Source organism: Bombina bombina, chromosome 1 (assembly GCF_027579735.1).
Source record: "Bombina bombina isolate aBomBom1 chromosome 1, aBomBom1.pri, whole genome shotgun sequence".
Lineage (NCBI taxonomy): Eukaryota > Metazoa > Chordata > Amphibia > Anura > Bombinatoridae > Bombina > Bombina bombina.
Window position 1 is genome coordinate 1,434,063,029 of NC_069499.1, and position 20,622 is coordinate 1,434,083,650.

Consider the following 20,622-nt stretch of genomic DNA (forward strand, 5'->3'; position numbering starts at 1 on the left):
CTCCAAAACCAGAGTAATCTAGGACTTTTAGGAGACAAAATCCTGTATGGTCAAAGCTCAAACAATCCATGAAGCCTTCAGAGTCCAAATCGGCATGAAGGTGCGGCCCCCTATCCAGACCTGGCTCTAGTAGAGGGCAGATTATCTCTTTTTCAGTAGGCGTGAGCTCGATCTGTCCAGAACCCGTGGGTAATAGAAATTGTCCCTTAAGGGTACAGGATAGGTTTCAAGGCTAGACCACCTCAAGGGAGGTTTATTCTGTCTCATATCTCCAAACTATTTGTTTCTGCTTCTGGTGGTTCTCCTTCCCAGAATCAGACAAGAGAAGTCATCAGTAATTCTGATTGCTCCAGCTTGGCCTTGCAGGATTTGGTATGCAGATCTAGTACAGATGCCCAGTTTTTCTTCATGACCTTTTCCTCTGCGGCCAGACCTTATTTCTCAAGGTCCATTTTTCATCTGTATTTTAAGTCTCTAAGCTTGATGGCATGGTAAATGCAAAGTTCGTTCTTAGGCAGAGGGTTTTTTCAGATTCTGTGGTTGAGACTGATCCAGGCTCGTAAGCCTGTGACAAGAAAGATTTATCATGAAGTCTGGAACACATTTTTTGTTCTATTTGTTATGGCTTTCCCTGACATTCTTTTAGAATTCCTATGATTTTGCAGATCTTACAGGATTATTTGGATAAAGACTTATCTGTCAGTTTTTTGAAAGGGCAGATTTCTGCTCTTTTGTTTGTTCCAGAGGAAGACTGCTAATCTTCATGACATTCATGGTTTTCTTCAGGCTTTATTTAGTATGTATTAAGTCATTTTCTCCACCTTTTGGAATCTAAATTTCTAAAAAATGTTTCCGTTCCTGATACTATTTATCTTATGATTTCTAAGGAATAGAATTAGCGGGGTACTTATTTTATTCCTTCTTCAAGGTTTTTTTTAATTTTTTTTATCAGCAATTTCTATAGAGTTTTGAGAAAAAAATCCTCAACTTGTTGGGGCTATTTCTACTCTTGCTGAATGTACCTCTATTCCTATGGAAGATAGTACTTAAGTTCTTTTAGATAGGAGACTTGAATCTTATCTAAGGAAAACTTATTTATATTCAGGTCGTCTCAGGCCTGCATTTTCTTTGGCTGATGTTGCAGCTGCATCAACTTTTTTGTTGGAGATTTAGCGCAACAAGAATTGGATTCTGATTTATTTAGTATTGTTCGCTTTCTGCAACATGCTAATCAGTTCTGATGCCATTTTTTTATATCATTAAGATTGGTGTTAGATCTATGTCTATAGCTATTCTTAGCTACAAGAGTTTGAGGCTTAAATCTTGGATTGTTGTTATGACTTTTTAAGTCTAGATTGCTATTTCTTCTTTCCAAGGTAATTAGAGACCTAAGGTAAATATTAAGCTTCTAAATTGTTTTCGTTCTTTTTTTCAATAGGGAACAAAAACCTAATCCTTCCCTATGGAATCTGTTTCCATTTGGAAACCTTCTTTAAATGGAATAAATCCAACCCATTTAAGAAACTAAAAAGCCAGCCCCTAAGTCCGCATGAAGGTGCGACTCTCATTCCTGCTCAACTGGTAGGGGGCAGATTAAGGTTTTTTCTCTTGTAAGATGTATCAAGTCCACAAATTCATCCATACTTATAGGATATTCTCCTTCCCTACAGGAAGTGACAGAGAGAGCACCCACAGCAGAGCTGTCCATATAGCTCCTCCCTTAGCTCCACCCCCAGTCATTCTCTCTGCCTGCTTAACTGCTAGGAAGGGCAAAGGGAGTGTGGTGACAAAAATGTTCGTTTTTATTTTCTCAAGCAAAAGTTTGTTTTTTTAAATGGTACCGGTGTGTACTATTTACTCTCTGGCAGAAAAGGGATGAAGATTTCTGCAAGGAGGATGATGATCTTAGCATTTTGTAACTAAGATCCACTGCTGTTCTCACAAGGGCTGAAGAGTACAGGAAAACTTCAGTTGGGGGAACAGTTTGCATGTTAAACTGCATTAAGGTATGTTCAGTCTATTTTTTTCTAGACAGACTGTTATTTCTAGAAAAGGTTGGCAATATCCCCATGAGGGAAAGGTAAGCTGTATTCAGTAAAAGAGGAATCCAAGCTTGCATAAAGGGCCCACTTTACTGGTGACACTAATAGGAAAAAACTTTTTGGTTTAATTACAAATAAAACATTTTTTGAGGGACTTTAAGGGGTCTTTGTGGCTTGTTTAAGGGTTATTAACCCACATGGCTAGTTTAAGAAACACTCTGTGGTGTTTCTTTTAGGCCCCATAACATCGAGTGAGGTGGGAGGGGCCTATTTTCAGTTGCACAGTTTATTTACCTCAGAAGCATCCAGCTACTTCTCCAGAGATTCCTGCTGTATTTGAGGGCTGTAAAGAGGTTTTTCCCCCCACAAATCGTTCCTAAAGGGCAGGTAGGCGCCACAGCAGAGCTGTGGCAAGGTGCTGAACGTTATTTTACCAGTTTTGAAGTTTTTTCAATCCGGTTTTTACATTAAGGGTTTAATTGTTTATTTGCATAGTGGTGCAAAGTTACTAAGGCTTTATGATGCTACTGTAAAAATTTCTGATATGACGGCCTTTAAATTTAAGCTTGAACACCTCCGCTTATTGCTCAAGGAGGTAGGTATTAGCTACTCTAGACGATTGTGACCCTATAGTGGTCCCAGAGAAATTGTGTAAAATGGACAGATACTTAGAGGTTCCTGTTTACACTGATGTTTTTCCAGTCCCTAAGAGGATTGTGACTATTGATACTAAGGAGTGGGATAGACCAGGTATTCCGTTTGCTCCCCCTCCTGTTTTTAAGAAAATGTTTCCCATATCTGACACCATACAGGACTCGTGGCAGACTGTTCCTAAGGTGGAGGGAGCTATTTCTACTCTTGCTAAGCGTACAACTATACCTATCGAAGACAGTTGTGCTTTCAAAGATCCTGTGGATAAAAAATTAGTCTACTAAAGAAAATTTTTGTTCATCAAGGTTTTCTTCTCCAACCTATTGCATGCATTGTTCCTGTAACTACTGCAGCTGCTTCTGGTTTGAGGCTCTAGAAGAGGCTCTCCAGGTGGAGACTCCATTAGAGGATATTATGGATAGAATTAAGGCCCTTAAGTTGGCTAATTCTTTCATTACAGATGCCGCTTTCCAAATGGCTAAATTAGCGGCAAAGAATTCAGGTTTTGCCATTTTAGCACGCAGGGCGTTATGGCTTAAGTCCTGCTCTGCTGATGTGTCATCAAAATCTAAGTTGTTGAACATCCCTTTCAAAGGAAAGACCCTATTTGGGCCTACACTGAAAGAAATTATTTCAGACATCACTGGAGGAAAAGGCCATGCCCTCCCTCAGGATAAAACAAATAAGATGAGGATCAAACAAAATAATTTTCGTTCCTTTCGGAACTTCAAAGGTCCCGATTCAGCTTCCCCTGCAGCAAAGCAAGAGGGGAATTCTGTCCAATCCAAGTCAGTCTGGAGACCTAACCAGGCTTGGAACAAAGGTAAACAGGCCAAGAAGCCTGCTGCTTGGAGATTGAACGCCTGATATCTGCTTTGTCTATTCTTTTACACAAACGTCTGGCAGATGTCCCAGACGTTCAAGCGTTTAGTCAGGCCATGGTCAAGATCAAGCCTGTATTTAAAAGTGTTGCTCCACCATGGAGCCTAAATTTGGTTCTTAATGTTCTTCAAGGGGTTCTGTTTGAACCTATGCATTCCATAGATATTAAGCTTCTATCTTGGAAAGTTTTGTTTTTAGTAGCTATCTCTTCGGCTCGAAGAGTTTCTGAGTTATCTGCTTTACAGTGTGACTCACCTTACCTAGTTTTCCATGCAGATAAGGTGGTTTTGCTGGGTTTCTTCCTAAGGTTGTTTCTAATAGGAATATCAATCAGGAGATTGTTGTTCCTTCTCTGTGTCCTAATCCTTCATCAAAGAAGGAACGTCTGTTGCACAATCTTGATGTGGTTCGTGCTTTAAAGTTCTACTTACAAGCAACTAAAGATTTCCGTCAAACATCTTCATTGTTTGTTGTTTATTCTGGTAAACGGAGAGGTCAAAAGGCTACGGCTACCTCTCTTTCCTTTTGGCTGAAAAGCTTAATCCGTTTGGCTTATGAGACTGCTGGCCAGCAGCCTCCTGAAAGAATTACTGCTCATTCTACTAGAGCAGTGGCTTCCACATGGGCTTTTAAAAATGAGGCTTCTGTTGAATAGATTTGTAAGGCGGCAACTTGGTCTTCGCTTCATACTTTTTCCAAATTTTACAAATTTGATACTTTTGCTTCTTCGGAGGCTATTTTTGGGAGAAAGGTTCTACAAGCAGTGGTGCCTTCCATTTAAGGTACCTGTCTTGTCCCTCCCTTCATCCGTGTCCTAAAGCTTTGGTATTGGTATCCCATAAGTATGGATGAATCCGTGGACTCGATACATCTTACAAGAGAAAACAGAATTTATGCTTACCTGATAAATTTCTTTCTCTTGTGATGTATCGAGTCCACGGCCCGCCCTGTCTATTTAAGACAGGTAGTATATTTTTATTTAAAAAACTTCAGTCACCACTGCACCCTATAGTTTCTCCTTTTTCTTCCTAGCCTTCGGTCGAATGACTGGGGGGTGGAGCTAAGGGAGGAGCTATATGGACAGCTCTGCTGTGGGTGCTCTCTCTGCCACTTCCTGTAAGGAAGGAGAATATCCCATAAGTATGGATGAAACCGTGGACTCGATACATCACAAGAGAAATTTATCAGGTAAGCATAAATTCTGTTTTTCAAGAAAATTTTGGATAATTCGGTCCAAATCAATGGTTTCAGAGTATTGTCTCTCAGGGGTTTCGTATAGGATTCTGAATAAATCCTCCTGTGAGAAGATGTTTTTCTCTCACGTATCCCAGCAAATCCAGTTAAAGCTCAGGCTTTCCTGAAGTGTGTTTCAGACCTGGAGTTTCAGGGGTAGTCATGCCAGTCATTTTCATGGACAAGGTCTGTTTTTTTTTTATTCAAATCTATTCTTTGTCTCAAAGAAGGAATTTCATTCAGACCAATTCTGGATCTGAAAATTTTGAATCGTTATGTAAGAATACCAATTTTCAAATGGTGTCTTTAAGGACTATTCTGCCTTTTATTCAGCAAGGACATTTTAGGTCCATATTGAATTGCAGGATTTATATTCTGATTCATTCAGATCATTATCAGTTCCTCAAATTCTCTTTTCTAGACAAGCGTTACCAATTCGTTGCTTTTCCATTTTTTGATTAGCAGCCGCTTAAAGAATCTTTTTTAAAAATGTTTTTGGTGCCCTGCTTTATGGAAACCAGAGAGCAGGGTATTGCGGTTTTTCCTTATTTGGATGATTTTGGTACTAGCTCAGTCCTCCGTTCTGCAGAATCTCACACTAATCAATCAGTGTTGTTTCTTTGGAAACATGATTGGAGGATCAATTTACCAAAGAGTTTCTTGATTCCTCAGACTAAGGGTCACCTTTTTTAGGTTTCCAGATAGATTCAGTGTCCATGACTCTGTCTCTAACAGACAAGAGACGTTTGAAAGTGGATGCAGTCTGTCGGCACCTTCAGTCTCAGTCTTTTCCTTCAGTGGTTATGTGCATGGAAAATTTAGGTCTCATGACTGCAGCATTGGATGCATTTCCCTTTGCTCGTTCTCACATGAGACCTCTCCAGCTTTGTTTGCTGCAATCCATGGTGCAGGGATTATATTAAGATATCTCAATTAATATCCTTAATCCCAATATTTGACACTCTCTGACGTGGTGGTAAATCACTTTCACTTTTTTGTTCGGCTAACCTGGACTATGATCTCTACAGATGCAAGTCTTTCAGGTTGGGGAGCTGTTTGGGGATCTCTGACAGCACAAGGGGTTTTGGAAATCTCAAGAGGCGAGATTATCAATCAATATTTTAGTTCTCCGTGCTATTCGCAGAGCTCTTCAGTTTTGGCCTTTGTTGAAGAGAGAACTGTTCATTTATTTTCAAACAGACAATATCACATACAGTGACATTTGTCAATCAGCAGGGTGGAACTCACAGTCCACAAGCTATGAAGAAGTATCTCGGATACTTGCTTGGGCGGAATCCAGCTCCTCTCTAATTTCTGCGGTGCATTTCCCTGATATAGACATTGGGAGGCGGATTATCTCAGCCGTCAGACTTTACATCCTGGGGAGTGATTCCTCTATCCAGATGTGTTTTCTCAGATTGTTCAAGATATAGGGTCTTCCACAGATAGATCTGATGGCATCTCATCTAAACAAGAGACTTCCGAGATGCCTGTCCAGGTTCAGGGATTTTCAGGCGGAAGCAGTGGGTACGCTGACACTTCCTTGGTGTTATTATCCTGCTTATATTTTCCCGCCTCTAGTTCTTCCTCCAAAAGTGATTTTCCGAATCATTATGGAACAATCGTTTTTGTTGCTGGTGGCTCCAGCATGACGCCACAGGTTTTGGTATGCGGATCTTGTTCGGATGTCCAATTGCCAACCTTGGCCATTTCCGTTAAGGCCAGACCTTCTATCTCAAGGTCCGTTTTTCCATCAGGATCTCAAATCATTAAATTTGAAGGTATGGAAATTGAACGTTTAGTGCTAAGTCATAGAGGTTTCTCTAACTCAGTGATTAATACTATGTTACAAGCTCGTGAATCTATCTCTAGGAAGATTTATTATTGAGTTTGGAAGACCTACATTTTATGGTATTCTTCTCACAAATTCTCTTGGCATTCTTTTAGAGTTGCAAGAATTTTTCAGTTTCTTCAGGATGGTTTGGATAAGGTTTTGTCTGCAAGTTCCTTGAAGGGGCAAATCTCTGCTCTTTCTGTTTCATTCACAGAAAGATTGCTAAACTTCCTGATATTTACTGTTTTGTACAGGCTTTAGTTTGTATTTAAGCCTGTCATAAAATCAATCTCTCCTCCTTGGAGTCTTAATTTGGTTTTGAAGGCTTTACAGGGCTCCTCCATATTGAGCCTATGCATTCTTTAGACATTTTACTACTTTCTTGGAAAGTATTGTTCCTTTTGGTCATCTCTTCTGCTAGAAGAGTTTCTGAGCTATCTGCTTTTTCTTGTGAATCTCCTTTTCTGATTTTTCATCAGGATAAGCCGGTTTTGCGGACTTCATTTCTATTTTTTCCTAAGGTTGGGAATTTTAACAACATTAGTAGAGAAATTGTTGTTCCTTCCTTGTGTCCTAATCCTAAGAATTCTTTGGAAAAGATCTTTTCATTCTTTGGATGTGGTGAGAGCTTTGAAATATTATATTTAAGCTACTAAGCAAAGACTTCAAGTCTATTTGTTATATTTTCTGCTATTTCCTTGGTTTGTTGATTAAAGCTTTTTGATTCTTCAAGCTTATTGGAGTCGGGTTAAGCCCTGCTTCAGAGAATTTCAGCTCATTCTACTAGATCAGTCGCCACTTTGTGGGCTTTTAAGAATGAAGCTTCAGTTGTTTAAATTTGCAAGCGGCAATTTGGTCTTCTTTACATACATTTACTTAATTCTACCATTTTAATATTTTTGCTTCTTCAGAAGCAGTTTTTGGTAGAAAAGTTCTTCAGGCAGTTGTTTCAGTTTGATTCTTCTGCTGATGTTTTAAGTTTTTCTTTTCTTTATGAGAATAACTTATATTTTGGGTTGTGGATTAATTTTTCAGCATATGGCTGTTTATTTTTATCCCTCCCTCTCTAGTGACTCTTGCGTGGAGTTCCACATCTTGGGTATTTGATATCCCATACGTCCCTAGCTCATGTACTCTTGCCAATTACATGAAAGAAAACATAATTTATGTAAGAACTTACCTGATAAATTAATTTCTTTCATATTGGCAAGAGTCCATGAGGCCCACCCTTTTTATGGTGGTTATGATTTTTTTGTATAAAGCACAATTATTTCCAAACTTCCTTTGTTGATGCTTTCTACTCCTTTCTTTATCACCCCACTGCTTGGCTATTTGTTAAACTGAATTTTGGGTGTGGTGAGGGGTGTATTTATAGGCATTTTGAGGTTTGGGAAACTTTGCCCCTCCTGGTAGGATTGTATATCCCATACGTCACTAGCTCATGGACTCTTGCCAATATGAAAGAAATTAATTTATCAGGCAAGTTCTTACATAAATTATGTTTTATTATTTTTTTTATTTATGTTATTTTACTAAGTGCCTCAACCCACCAAGGCACTTAGCACACTTACAGAGCATCAGAAGCCTGCACGCTGACTTCTGATGTTCTGCCTGACTGCTGGGCTCCACGTGGAGACTGACATAAAAATGGAGGTTATTTTTAATATGTGGTAATAAAGTTGTTACTATATAAATGGGAATATTCCTAGATTGGTTGTTCATTTATTTTATAACTGACAGCGCATTAAGACTACCAAAACTGCACCTACTTCCTCTTGCCTTGGTCTATTTTGTATACTGTTCTTTTTCTCTTCCTTTCTGCTTTGATATACTTAAAGCTAAATCCTGGCAGAAGGGGTGGAGACTGAAGCCCTTCAGGAGGTAGCTGTCTGCTCGATGGTATAGGGTTTCTAAAATAATAACAATCATAATAATATAAAATTGTTTTGTCACTGAACATGAAAATGTTTCCTTGTCTTGCCTGTTTGCCATGACACTACAGTGACAGGTAATCTTGTTGTGTCTGTGATTTTAATATAGGTGTGGAAATACAGTTGTGGATCCCTCTTCAATGAACAGGCTGAGCTTCCTGAGGAATCGATGCAGGTATTGCTTATGATACAGTTGTAACACACTGTGATTGTTTTTATTTGAATGTACATTTTAATATGGTAGTGGTTCTAATACCACTTGAAGCCAGGTGTAGCTTATTAGTACCTTTGTATATTTGGACTCTTTCCAAGTATGCACCACAATTTCTTCATCAAAGTGCTTCCTTAACCTAATGTTTCCTGTCAGTATGTTTCTACATATTGTATAATTTTCTTTCTTTAAAATGTTTTTTAAAAATGAATGCAGTTGGGTTGCTATCTTAGTCTTTATTGGTCTTTTTATGGACCTTTAAAGAATCATTGATTTCAAAGTAAATGTTGTTTAGTATTTTTTTTTTATAAATCTGATTTATGACTTTTGGGATTTTCATCAGGAATGGTTTGGGTCCATCAAAGGATGGTGAGCCACAGTTTGTGGTTGTACACTGCACTGGATACATCAAAGCTTGGCCGCCTGCAGGTAAACTTGGGATTTGGACCTTAAATTTGATAACCTCTGTCTGTCAGTTGAAAATTATGAAACCATTTTTTCCTCTAACATGATTCATTACTTCATTACTCATAATGTGCACGTGTATGTTTATCTGTCTTTCTGTGTCCTTCGGTCTCTTGTCATCTTCCTCATTGTCTCATTATTAAAGGGATATGAAACCCAACAAAAATGTATTTTGTGATTCAGACAGCATACAATTTTAAAAAAGTTTCCGATTTACTTCTGTTATCAAATTTACTTCGTTCCCACAGTATTTTGTTGAAGATACCTAGGTAGGTGTCTGGACCACTACATGGCGGTAAATAGTGCTGCCATCTAGTACTCTTGCATTTGAATAACATTCTTGCAAAACTGCTACCTCCACGCTCCTGAGCTTATGTCCCTGCTTTTCAAAACATACCAAGAGAACAAAGAAAATTTTATATCAGTAGTAAATTAGAAAGTTGTTTAAAATTGTATGCTCTATCTGAATCATGAAAGAAAAAATGGGTTTTATGCCCGTTTTAAGAAACAAATGATTTCTTTCAAATGATTTTACATAGTGTTAAGATATTTTTCTTTCCTTCAGGTGTCACTTTACCAGACGATGATCCTGATGCAGGACAAAGTAACAAATTCTGCTTAGTAGCAATAGGGAGGCTACAGGTAAATTTTGAAAAGCTGTAGTAAACTTTTCTATCTTTAATTTAGTCTGCAATTTCTTGTATCTTAATATTTTCTCAGCTGTTCTCTTAATCCCCCTCCTTGTACTTCAAATTTACCATAATTGTTTATCTTGGCCCATTCTACGAATATTTACCATATGAGACACCCTTCAATGCAGGGGCATGAACACCAAGATTCCATACCCCTTTTACCTATAAGAAGATTACCTGATCTCCGCTTTCTTATTCCTATTCATTCTGTATAGTACTTAAATGTGATACTTAATAATAGAGGGGTGTTATATGGAATTTTCCATTTCCTTCTTCATCTTCAAGAGAGTACTGTTTGCTCTGTCTTGGAGGCCATTTTGAACTGAAAGAAGATGATATAGGGGGAAATCTACCCTTAGCAATTTGCCAAATCACAATGATGGTGTCTCTGCCCAAACAGTTTCTGTGGGAGCAAGGTAGCCCAGTTCAAGGATGTTTAGGCAATAACTATATCAGACCACTGGGTCATGGATATTCTCAGTCAATGCTATTTGGAATTCTATAGCAAGTTCCCTCAAACCACATTGTCAAGTCCCCAATGCCAAAGGAAAAAATTCAACAGAAGGTAATCTTACAGTATGTCAGCTAACGTCTTCACTTGCGATTAAATCAGGAATTACCTAACCTTCATCAGGATTTGTGTGTTCCTAATAAGGAAGAAAGCTGATTCCTGAAAGGCCAATGCAGGACTTAAAGGGACACTGAACCCAATTTTTTTCTTTCGTGATTCAGATAGAGCATGCAATTTTAAGCAACTTTCTAATTTACTCCTATTATCACATTTACTTCATTCTCTTGGTATCTTTATTTGAAAAGCAAGAATGTAAGTTTAGATGCCGACCCATTCTTGGTGAACAACCTGGGTTGTTCTTGCCGATTGGTGGATAAATTCACCCACCAATAAACAAGTGCTGTCCACGGTCTGAACCAAAAAATGGCTAGCTCCTTAGCTTAGATACCTTCTTTTTCAAATAAAGATAACAAGAAAACAAAGAAAATTGATAATAGGAGTAAATTAGAAAGTTGCTTAAAATGGCATGCTCTATCTGAATCCCAAAATAATTTTTTTGGGTACAGTGTCCCTTTAAGGGCTCTGAATCTATATATCTGAAACCAAAAAGTTAAAAATGAAAAATGGAGTCCTTATTGACAGTAATACATTTTGTTTCTCAATGAGCCATCTTAGAGTCCATTGATATAAAAGATGCCTTTTACTTTCCTAAGATATGGAGAGTCCACAAAGTAATTCCAATTACTAGTGGGAAAATCACTCCTGGCCAGCAGGAGGAGGCAAAGAGCACTACAGCAAAGCTGTTAAGTGTCAATCCCCTACCCACAATCCCCAGTCATTTTATTTGCCTCTGTTAATGGAGGAGGTGAAGTTTTCGTGTCTGAAGAAAATTGGATTTCTCTTGTTAAGTGTAGTCAGTCCACGGGTCATCCATTACTTATGGAATATATCTCTTCCTAACAGGAAGCTGCAAGAGGATCACCCAGCAGAGCTGCTACATAGCTCCTCCCCTCACATGTCATATTCAGTCATTCTCTTGCAGCCTAACTAGATAGGTCGCTGTGAGAGGTCTGTGGTGTTTTTTAACTTAGTTTATTTCTACAATCAAAAGTTTGTTATTTTAAATGGCACCGGAGTGTGCTGTTTATTCTCAGGCAGCATTAGAAGAAGAATCTGCCTGCGTTTTCTATGATCTTAGCAGACGTAACTAAGATCCACTGGCTGTTCTCATCTGAGGAGTGAGGTAACTTCAGAGAAGGGGAATAGCATGCAGGGCCCCCCTGCAAATGAGGTATGTGCAGTAATTATTTTTCTGAGGAATGGAATTGACTGAGAAAATACTGCTGATACCAATGTAAAGTAAGTTCAGCCTTAAATGCAGTGATAGAGACTGGTATTAGGCTGATGAGTGTGTGTACACTGAATGTATTTTTCTAAGGAATGGAATTGACTCTGAAAATACTGTTAATACTGAAATAATGTATGAGCCTTAACTGCAGTAAAAGCGACTGGCAGCAGGCTTATTAATAACAATTCATAACTTTTCAAATGTATGTTTAAAACGTTTACTGGCATGTTAATCGTTTTTTGTGAGGTACTTGGTGATAAAACTTATTGGGGCATGATTTTTACCACATGGCCATCTTTGTTTTCTGCATAGAAACAGTTTTCTGAGCTTCCCCACTGTTGTAATATGAGTGGGAGGCGCCTATTTTAGCGCTTTTTTGCGCAGTAAAAATTCAGTCACAATCTGTCTACTTCATCCTCCATGATCCAGATCGTCTCTAGAGAGCTCAGGGGTCTTCAAAATTCATTTTGAGGTAGGTAATCAGTCACAGCAGACCTGTGACAGTGTGTTTTGACTGTGAGAAAAACGTTAATTATTAAATTGTTAATCTGTTTTTGGGTATTAAGGGGTTAATCATCCATTTGCTGGTGGGTGAAATCCTTTGCTAACTTAATACATTTACTGTGAAAAATTGGTTGCTATAACTATTTTGGTTCATTGTTATTTCAACTGTGACCGCTTTTTGTGCTTCTTAAAGGCACAGTAGCGTTTTTTATATTGCTTGTAAATTTATTTAGAAAAGTATTTCCAAGCTTGCTAGTCTCATTGCTAGTCTGTTTAAACATGTCTGACACAGATGAATCTCTTTGTTCACTATGTTTAAAGGCCAATGTGGAGCCCAATAGAAATTTGTGTACTAATTGCATTGATGTTACTTTAAATAAAGTAAAGAAATTATCACCAGACAACGAGGGGGAAGTTATGCCGACTAACTCTCCTCACGTGTCAGTACCTTCGCCTCCCGCTCAGGAGGTGCGTGATTTTGTGGCGCCAAGTACATCAGGGAGGCCCTTACAAATCACTTTGCAAGACATGGCTACTGTTATGACAGAAGTATTATCTAAATTGCCAGAGGCAAGCTCGATAGCTCTGGGTTAATGAAAGAGCGCGCGGATGAGGTGAGAGCCATGTCAGATACTGCGTCAGTTTGCAGAACGTGAAGACGGAGAGCTTCATTCTGTGGGTGACGGATCTGATCCAGGGAGACTGGATTCAGAGATATCTAATTTTAAATTTAAGCTTTAGAACCTCCGCATATTGCTAGGGGAGGTATTAGCGGCTCTGAATGATTGTAACACGGTTGCAATTCCAGAAAAATTATGTAGGTTGGATAGATACTATGCGGTACCGGTGTGTACTGACGTGTTTCCTATACCTAAAAGGCTTACAGAGATTATTAGCAAGGAGTGGGATAGACTTGGTGTGCCCTTTTCCCCTCCTCCCATATTTAGGAAAATGTTTCCTATAGACGCCACCACACGAGACTTATGGCAGACGGTCCCTAAGGTGGAGGGAGCAGTTTCTACTTTAGCTAAGCGTACCACTATCCCGGTGGAGGATAGTTGTGCCTTTTCAGATCCAATGGATAAGAAATTAGAGGGTTACCTTAAGAAAATGTTTGTTCAACAAGGTTTTATCTTACAGCCCCTTGCATGCATTGCGCCTGTCACTGCTGCAGCGGCATTCTGGTTTGAGTCTCTGGAAGAGGCCATTCGCACAGCTCCATTGGATGAAATTATGAACAAGCTTAAAGCACTTAAGCTAGCTAACGCATTTGTTTCTGATGCCGTTGTACATTTAACCAAACTTACGGCTAAGAACTCCGGATTCGCCATCCAAGCGCGCAGAGCGCTATGGCTTAAATCCTGGTCAGCTGACGTGACTTCTAAATCTAAATTGCTTAATATTCCTTTCAAAGGGCAGACCTTGTTCGGGCCCGGCTTGAAATAAATTATAGCTGACATTACGGGAGGTAAGGGCCATGCTCTACTTCAGGACAGGGCCAAATCAAAGGCCAAACAGTCTAATTTTCGTGCCTTTCGTAACTTCAAGGCTGGAGCAGCATCAACTTCCTCCGCTCCAAAACAGGAAGGAGCTGTTGCTCGTTACAGGCAGGGCTGGAAAGTTAACCAGTCCTGGAACAAGGGCAAGCAGGCCAAGAAACCTGCTGCTGCCCCCAAGACAGCATGAAGAGAGGGCCCCCTATCCGGAAACGGATCTAGTGGGGGGCAGACTTTCTCTCTTCGCCCAGGCTTGGGCAAGAGATGTCCAGGATCCCTGGGCGTTGGAGATCATATCTCAGGGATATCTCCTGGACTTCAAAACTTCTCCTCCACGAGGGAGATTTCATCTTTCAAGGTTATCAGCAAACCAAATAAAGAAAGAGGCGTTTCTACGCTGTGTACAAGACCTTTTACTAATGGGGGTGATCCACCCAGTTCTGCGGACGGAACACGGGCAGGGATTCTATTCAAATCTATTTGTGGTTCCCAAGAAAGAGGGAACCTTCAGACCAATCTTGGACTTAAAAATCCTAAACAAATTTCTAAGAGTTCCATCATTCAAAATGGAAACTATTCGAACCATCCTTCCCATGATCCAAGAGGGTCAGTACATGACCACAGTGGATTTAAAGGATGCCTACCTTCACATACCGATTCACAAGGATCATTATCGGTACCTAAGATTTGCTTTCCTAGACAGGCATTACCAGTTTGTAGCTCTTCCCTTCGGATTAGCTACGGCTCCAAGAATCTTTACAAAAGTTCTGGGCTCACTTCTGGCGGTACTAAGACCGCGAGGCATAGCGGTGACTCCGTACCTAGACGACATTCTGATACAAGCGTCAAGTTTTCAAACTGCCAAGTCTCATACAGAGGTAGTTCTGGCATTTCTGAGATCGCATGGGTGGAAGGTGAACGTGGAAAAGAGTTCTCTATTACCACTTACAAGAGTTCCCTTTCTAGCGACTCTTATAGATTCTGTAGAGATGAAAATTTACCTGACAGAGGCCAGGTTATCAAAACTTCTAAATGCTTGCCGTGTCCTTCATTCCATTCCACACCCGTCAGTAGCTCAGTGCATGGAAGTAATCGGCTTAATGGTAGCGGCAATGGACATAGTACCATTTGCGCTCCTGCATCTCAGACCGCTGCAATTGTGCATGCTAAGTCAGTGGAACGGGGATTACTCAGATTTGTCCCCCCTACTAAGTCTGGATCAAGAGACCAGAGATTCTCTTCTATGGTGGCTCTCTCGGCCACATCTGTCCAAGGGGATGACCTTTCGCAGGCCAGATTGGACGATTGTAACAACAGACGCCAGCCTTCTAGGCTGGGGCGCAGTCTGGAACTCCCTGAAAGCTCAGGGATTATGGACTCAGGAGGAGAAACTCCTCCCAATACATATTCTGGAATTAAGAGCAATATTCAATGCTCTCCTAGCTTGGCCTCAGTTAGCAACTCTGAGGTTCATCAGATTTCAGTCGGACAACATCACGACTGTGGCTTACATCAACCATCAAGGGGGAACCAGAAGTTCCCTAGGTATGTTGGAAGTCTCAAAGATAATTCGCTGGGCAGAGTCTCACTCTTGCCACCTGTCAGCGATTTACATCCCAGGCGTAGAGAACTGGGAGGCGGATTTTCTAAGTCGCCAGACTTTTCATCCGGGGGAGTGGGAACTTCATCCGGAGGTCTTTGCTCAACTGATTCTTCGTTGGGGCAAACCAGATCTGGATCTCATGGCGTCTCGCCAGAACGCCAAGCTTCCTTGTTACGGATCCAGGTCCAGGGACCCGGGAGCGGTGCTGATAGATGCTCTGACAGCCCCTTGGGTCTTCAACATGGCTTATGTGTTTCCACCATTCCCGATGCTTCCTCGTTTGATTGCCAAGATCAAACAGGAGAGAGCTTCGGTGATTCTGATAGCGCCTGCGTGGCCACGCAGGACCTGGTATGCAGACCTAGTGGACATGTCGTCCTGTCCACCGTGGTCTCTACCTCTGAGACAGGACCTTCTAATTCAGGGTCCTTTCAAACATCCAAATCTAATTTCTCTGAGACTGACTGCATGGAGATTGAACGCTTGATTCTATCAAAGCGTGGCTTCTCGGAGTCGGTTATTGATACCTTAATACAGGCTAGGAAGCCTGTTACCAGAAAAATTTACCATAAGATATGGCGTAAATATTTATATTGGTGCGAATCCAAGAGTTACTCATGGAGTAAGGTTAGGATTCCTAGGATATTGTCCTTTCTACAAGAGGGTTTAGAAAAGGGCTTATCTGCTAGTTCGTTAAAGGGACAGATTTCTGCTCTGTCTATTCTTCTACACAAACGTCTGGCTGAAGTTCCAGACGTTCAGGCTTTTTGTCAGGCTTTAACTAGGATTAAGCCTGTGTTTAAGACTGTTGCTCCGCCGTGGAGCTTAAACTTAGTTCTTAATGTTCTTCAAGGCGTTCCATTTGAACCCCTTCATTCCATTGATATCAAGCTGTTATCCTGGAAGGTTTTGTTTTTGATGGCTATTTCCTCGGCTCGAAGAGTCTCTGAGTTATCTGCCTTACATTGTGATTCTCCTTATCTGATTTTTCATTCAGACAAGGTAGTTCTGTGTACTAAACCTGGGTTCTTACCTAAGGTAGTTACTAACAGGAATATCAATCAAGAGATTGTTGTTCCATCACTGTGTCCTAACCCTTCTTCAAAGAAGGAACGACTTTTGCATAATTTGGACGTAGTCCGTGCCCTGAAGTTCTATTTGCGGGCAACTAAAGATTTTCGTCAAACTTCTTCCCTGTTTGTCGTTTACTCTGGACAGAGAAGAGGTCAAAAGGCTTCGGCTACCTCTCTCTCTTTTTGGCTTCGTAGCATAATACGTTTAGCCTATGAGACTGCTGAACAGCAGCCTCCTGAAAGGATTACAGCTCATTCTACTAGAGCTGTGGCTTCCACCTGGGCCTTTAAAAATGAGGCCTCTGTTGAACAGATTTGCAAGGCTGCGACTTGGTCTTCGCTTCACACCTTTTCAAAATTTTACAAATTTGACACTTTTGCTTCTTCGGAGGCTATTTTTGGGAGAAAGGTACTTCAGGCAGTGGTTCCTTCTGTTTAATGTTCCTGCCTTGTCCCTCCCTTCATCCGTGTACTTTAGCTTTGGTATTGGTATTCCATAAGTAATGGATGACCCGTGGACTGACTACACTTAACAAGAGAAAACATAATTTATGCTTACCTGATAAATTTATTTCTCTTGTAGTGTAGTCAGTCCACGGCCCGCCCTGTCTTTAAGGCAGGCCTAAATTTTAATTAAACTCCAGTCACCACTGCACCCTATGGTTTCTCCTTTCTCGTCTGCTTTGGTCGAATGACTGAATATGACATGTGAGGGGAGGAGCTATGTAGCAGCTCTGCTGGGTGATCCTCTTGCAGCTTCCTGTTAGGAAGAGATATATTCCATTAGTAATGGATGACCCGTGGACTGACTACACTACAAGAGAAATAAATTTATCAGGTAAGCATAAATTATGTTTTCTTTCGCTACAAGCAAGATTATCCCTTCAGTAGGGTAGTGGTGGCTTTGAAGCAGTTAGGAACTTGTAAGGTGGACCTTGCTGCCCATGGTATAGAAAGCCAGAGTAAGTTTACTCTGTTCTTTAACTTATTACAGATCTCTGTGAGGAGTATGTATCCTCTCACATCTTGTAAGCTGTCGTCCTGCCTTATAGCTGGAGTTCAGGTAAGTGCTTTTTTGTCTTCTAGGTTTGGAGACATTGCACTTAAAGAGACTGCAAATTCTGGGGACATTATATATCCTTGGGTTGGGATATCTACTGGCAGGGGGCAGGCACTGGTTCATGTGTGGAGACTAAGGGGTTAATGTAAAGTCACAATTAATAGAGGAGCCAACTAGGAGTAAAGCTATATTGGATTTAGTGCTATCAAACAATACAGATATAATATCAAACATAGAAGTTAAAGAACATTTGGGTAACAGTGATCATAACATGGTCACATTTGAAATCTCTTTTCATATGCAGTGTTTTAAAGGCTTAACTAAGACTTTTAATTTCAAGAAAGCAAAATTCAACGATTTAAGGAAATCATTAAATAATATAAATTGGGACAATGTATTTTCTAATAAAAATACAGAGGATAAATGGATAATATTTAAAAATTTGTTAACTAAATATACATATCAATACATACCATATGGTTATAAAAATAAAAAAACAAAGCCGTTATGGCTAAATAAAAATGTGTTAAAAGAAATTAGGAAAAAATGTAGGGCATTTAAATTATTAAAAGAAAATAGTACAGACTCAGCATACAATAATTATAAGGAATGTAACAAAGCATGCAAAAAAGCAATCAAATTAGCCAAAATTGAAAATGAAAAATTAATTGCCAAGGATTCTAAGTCTAACCTTAAAAGGTTCTTTAAGTACATAAATAGCAAAAAATCTAAGAAGGATAATATAGGTACATTAAAATGTGTGGAGGGTAGCATGATAAATAATGACAGGGAAAAGGCTGAGGTACTAAACCAGTTTTTTTCTTCAGTATACACAAGAGAGGAACCATTGAATGATACTTTGGAACAGAATAGAACATGCCAGTCCATACCACTAACTGGGTTTTGTTTAGAGGATATCAGGAAAAAACTAAAAAATATTAAGGTAAATAAAACTCCAGGCCCAGATGGAATACACCAGAGGGTGTTAAGTGAACTTAGCACTGTTATAGACAAACCTTTACTCTTTATTTTTCAAGACTCATTATCCTCAGGCATGGTACCCCAGGATTGGCGTAAAGCTGATGTGGTGCCACTCTTCAAAAAGGGAAGCAGGGATGATCCAGGAAGCTATAGACCAGTTAGTCTGACATCAATAGTGGGGAAGATATTTGAAGGGATTATAAGGGATTATATTGATGAGCATATTCGTGTAAACAAGATTATGAGTTCTAATCAGCATGGCTTTAGGAGAAATAGATCATGTCAAACTAATCTAATTAGATTCTACGAGGAAGTAAGTAAAAATATAGATAAAGGGGAATCAGTTGATGTGATATACTTAGATTTTGCAAAGGCATTTGATACAGTGCCACATGAGAGATTAATGCACAAAATTAAGGGACTGGGAATAGCTGAAAATGTTAGCTCATGGATAAATAACTGGATAAAAGATAGGGAGCAACGAGTAGCAGTAAATGGATCATACTCAGATTGGACAAAGGTAATCAGTGGCCTCCCCCAGGGATCAGTACTGGGCCCTGTTCTTTTTAATATTTTTATAAATGACTTGGAGCAAGGATTAAATAGCGACATCTCTATTTTTGCAGATGATACTAAGTTAAGTAAGGTCATTAGGTCAGAGCAGGACAAACTCTCTTTACAAAGGGATTTGCTAAAATTAGAACTATGGGCAAGTGAATGGAAAATGAGATTTAATACGGAAAAATGTAAGGTTCTACATTTTGGAAGTAAAAATAAGCAGGCTATGTATTTTTTAAATGGGACAAGACTTAGCCAAACACAGGAGGAAAGGGATTTGGGAGTAGTAATAGATAACAAGCTAAAGATGAGTGCACAATGCAGGGCAGCGGCTTCAAAGGCTAATAAGATACTAGCATGTATTAAAAGAGGCATTGATTCAAGGGAGGAAAGCATAAAGCCCTGGTAAGACCTCACCTTGAGTTTGGAGTGCAGTTCTGGGGACCGATTGCTAAAAAAGATATTGCAGAACTAGAAAAAGTTCAGAGAAGGGCCACAAAGCTAATAAGGGGATTGGAGAAATTAACCTATGAGGAGAGGCTAACCAAACTAGGTCTGTTCTCTTTAGAAAAAAGGCGCTTGAGAGGTGACATGATTACTTTATATAAATATATTCAAGGCCCATATACAGAGATGGCAGAAGCTCTTTTTATTCCAAGAAAATTGGTTCTGACAAGAGGTCATAATTTAAGGTTGGAGGAAAGGAGATTTAATCTCCTGCAATGGAAACGTTTTTTCACTGTAAGAGCAATAAAATTGTGGAACTCATTACCAAAGGAGGTAGTGAATGCTAATACCATAGATACATTTAAAAATAGTCTGGATAAATTTCTGTATATAAACAAAATTCATGGATATGATTGCTAGTATTAAATGGGTCACATTTTAATGGGGTTATTTAAGTTTAACTGGAGCTTTTTGTAAGTATTTTAGATTTGTATAGGTTGAACTCGATGGACTTCAGTCTTTTTTCAACCTTATCTACTATGTTACTATGTTACTATGTTTATTCAATGGCTCTTTATTGAGGGTTTGTGTTGTGAAACTCTATTGCAGAGATTTGCTGTGGGTGCAACAGTTTGCTTCACTTGATGGTCATGTGACCCACTCTTCCGCTTTTAGGTGTTAGCGGAGTGGCGTCTTTCCGACATTACTAGTTTCTTTCATGTAATTGGCAAGAGTCCATGAGCTAGTGACGTATGGGATATACAATCCTACCAGGAGGGGCAACGTTTCCCAAACCTCAAAATGCCTATAAATACACCCCTCACCACACCCACAATTCAGTTTTACAAACTTTGCCTCCTATGGAGGTGGTGAAGTAAGTTTGTGCTTAGATTCTACGTTGATATGCGCTTCTCAGCATTTTGAAGCCCGATTCCTCTCAGAGTACATTGAATGTCAGAGGGACGTGAAGGGAGTATCACCTATTGAATTCTATGGTTTTCCTCGCGGGAAATCTTTTCATAGGTTCTCTGTTATCAGTCGTAGAGATTCATCTCCTACCTCCCTTTTCAGATTGAGGATATACTTTCATATTCCATTAC

At 39.7% G+C, this 20,622-nt stretch overlaps 1 protein-coding gene across 1 annotated transcript in view; it reads left to right on the forward strand.

Moving 5' to 3' along the window:
• The window catches only part of ARNT (aryl hydrocarbon receptor nuclear translocator), a 382,463-nt gene that overhangs the window by 194,321 nt on the left and 167,520 nt on the right, over window positions 1–20,622 (forward strand). The window contains exons 8-10 of the mRNA XM_053705500.1: window positions 8,683–8,748; window positions 9,128–9,213; window positions 9,815–9,891. Coding sequence (XP_053561475.1) covers window positions 8,683–8,748; window positions 9,128–9,213; window positions 9,815–9,891 — 229 coding nt within the window. The remainder of the gene's footprint in view (window positions 1–8,682; window positions 8,749–9,127; window positions 9,214–9,814; window positions 9,892–20,622) is intronic.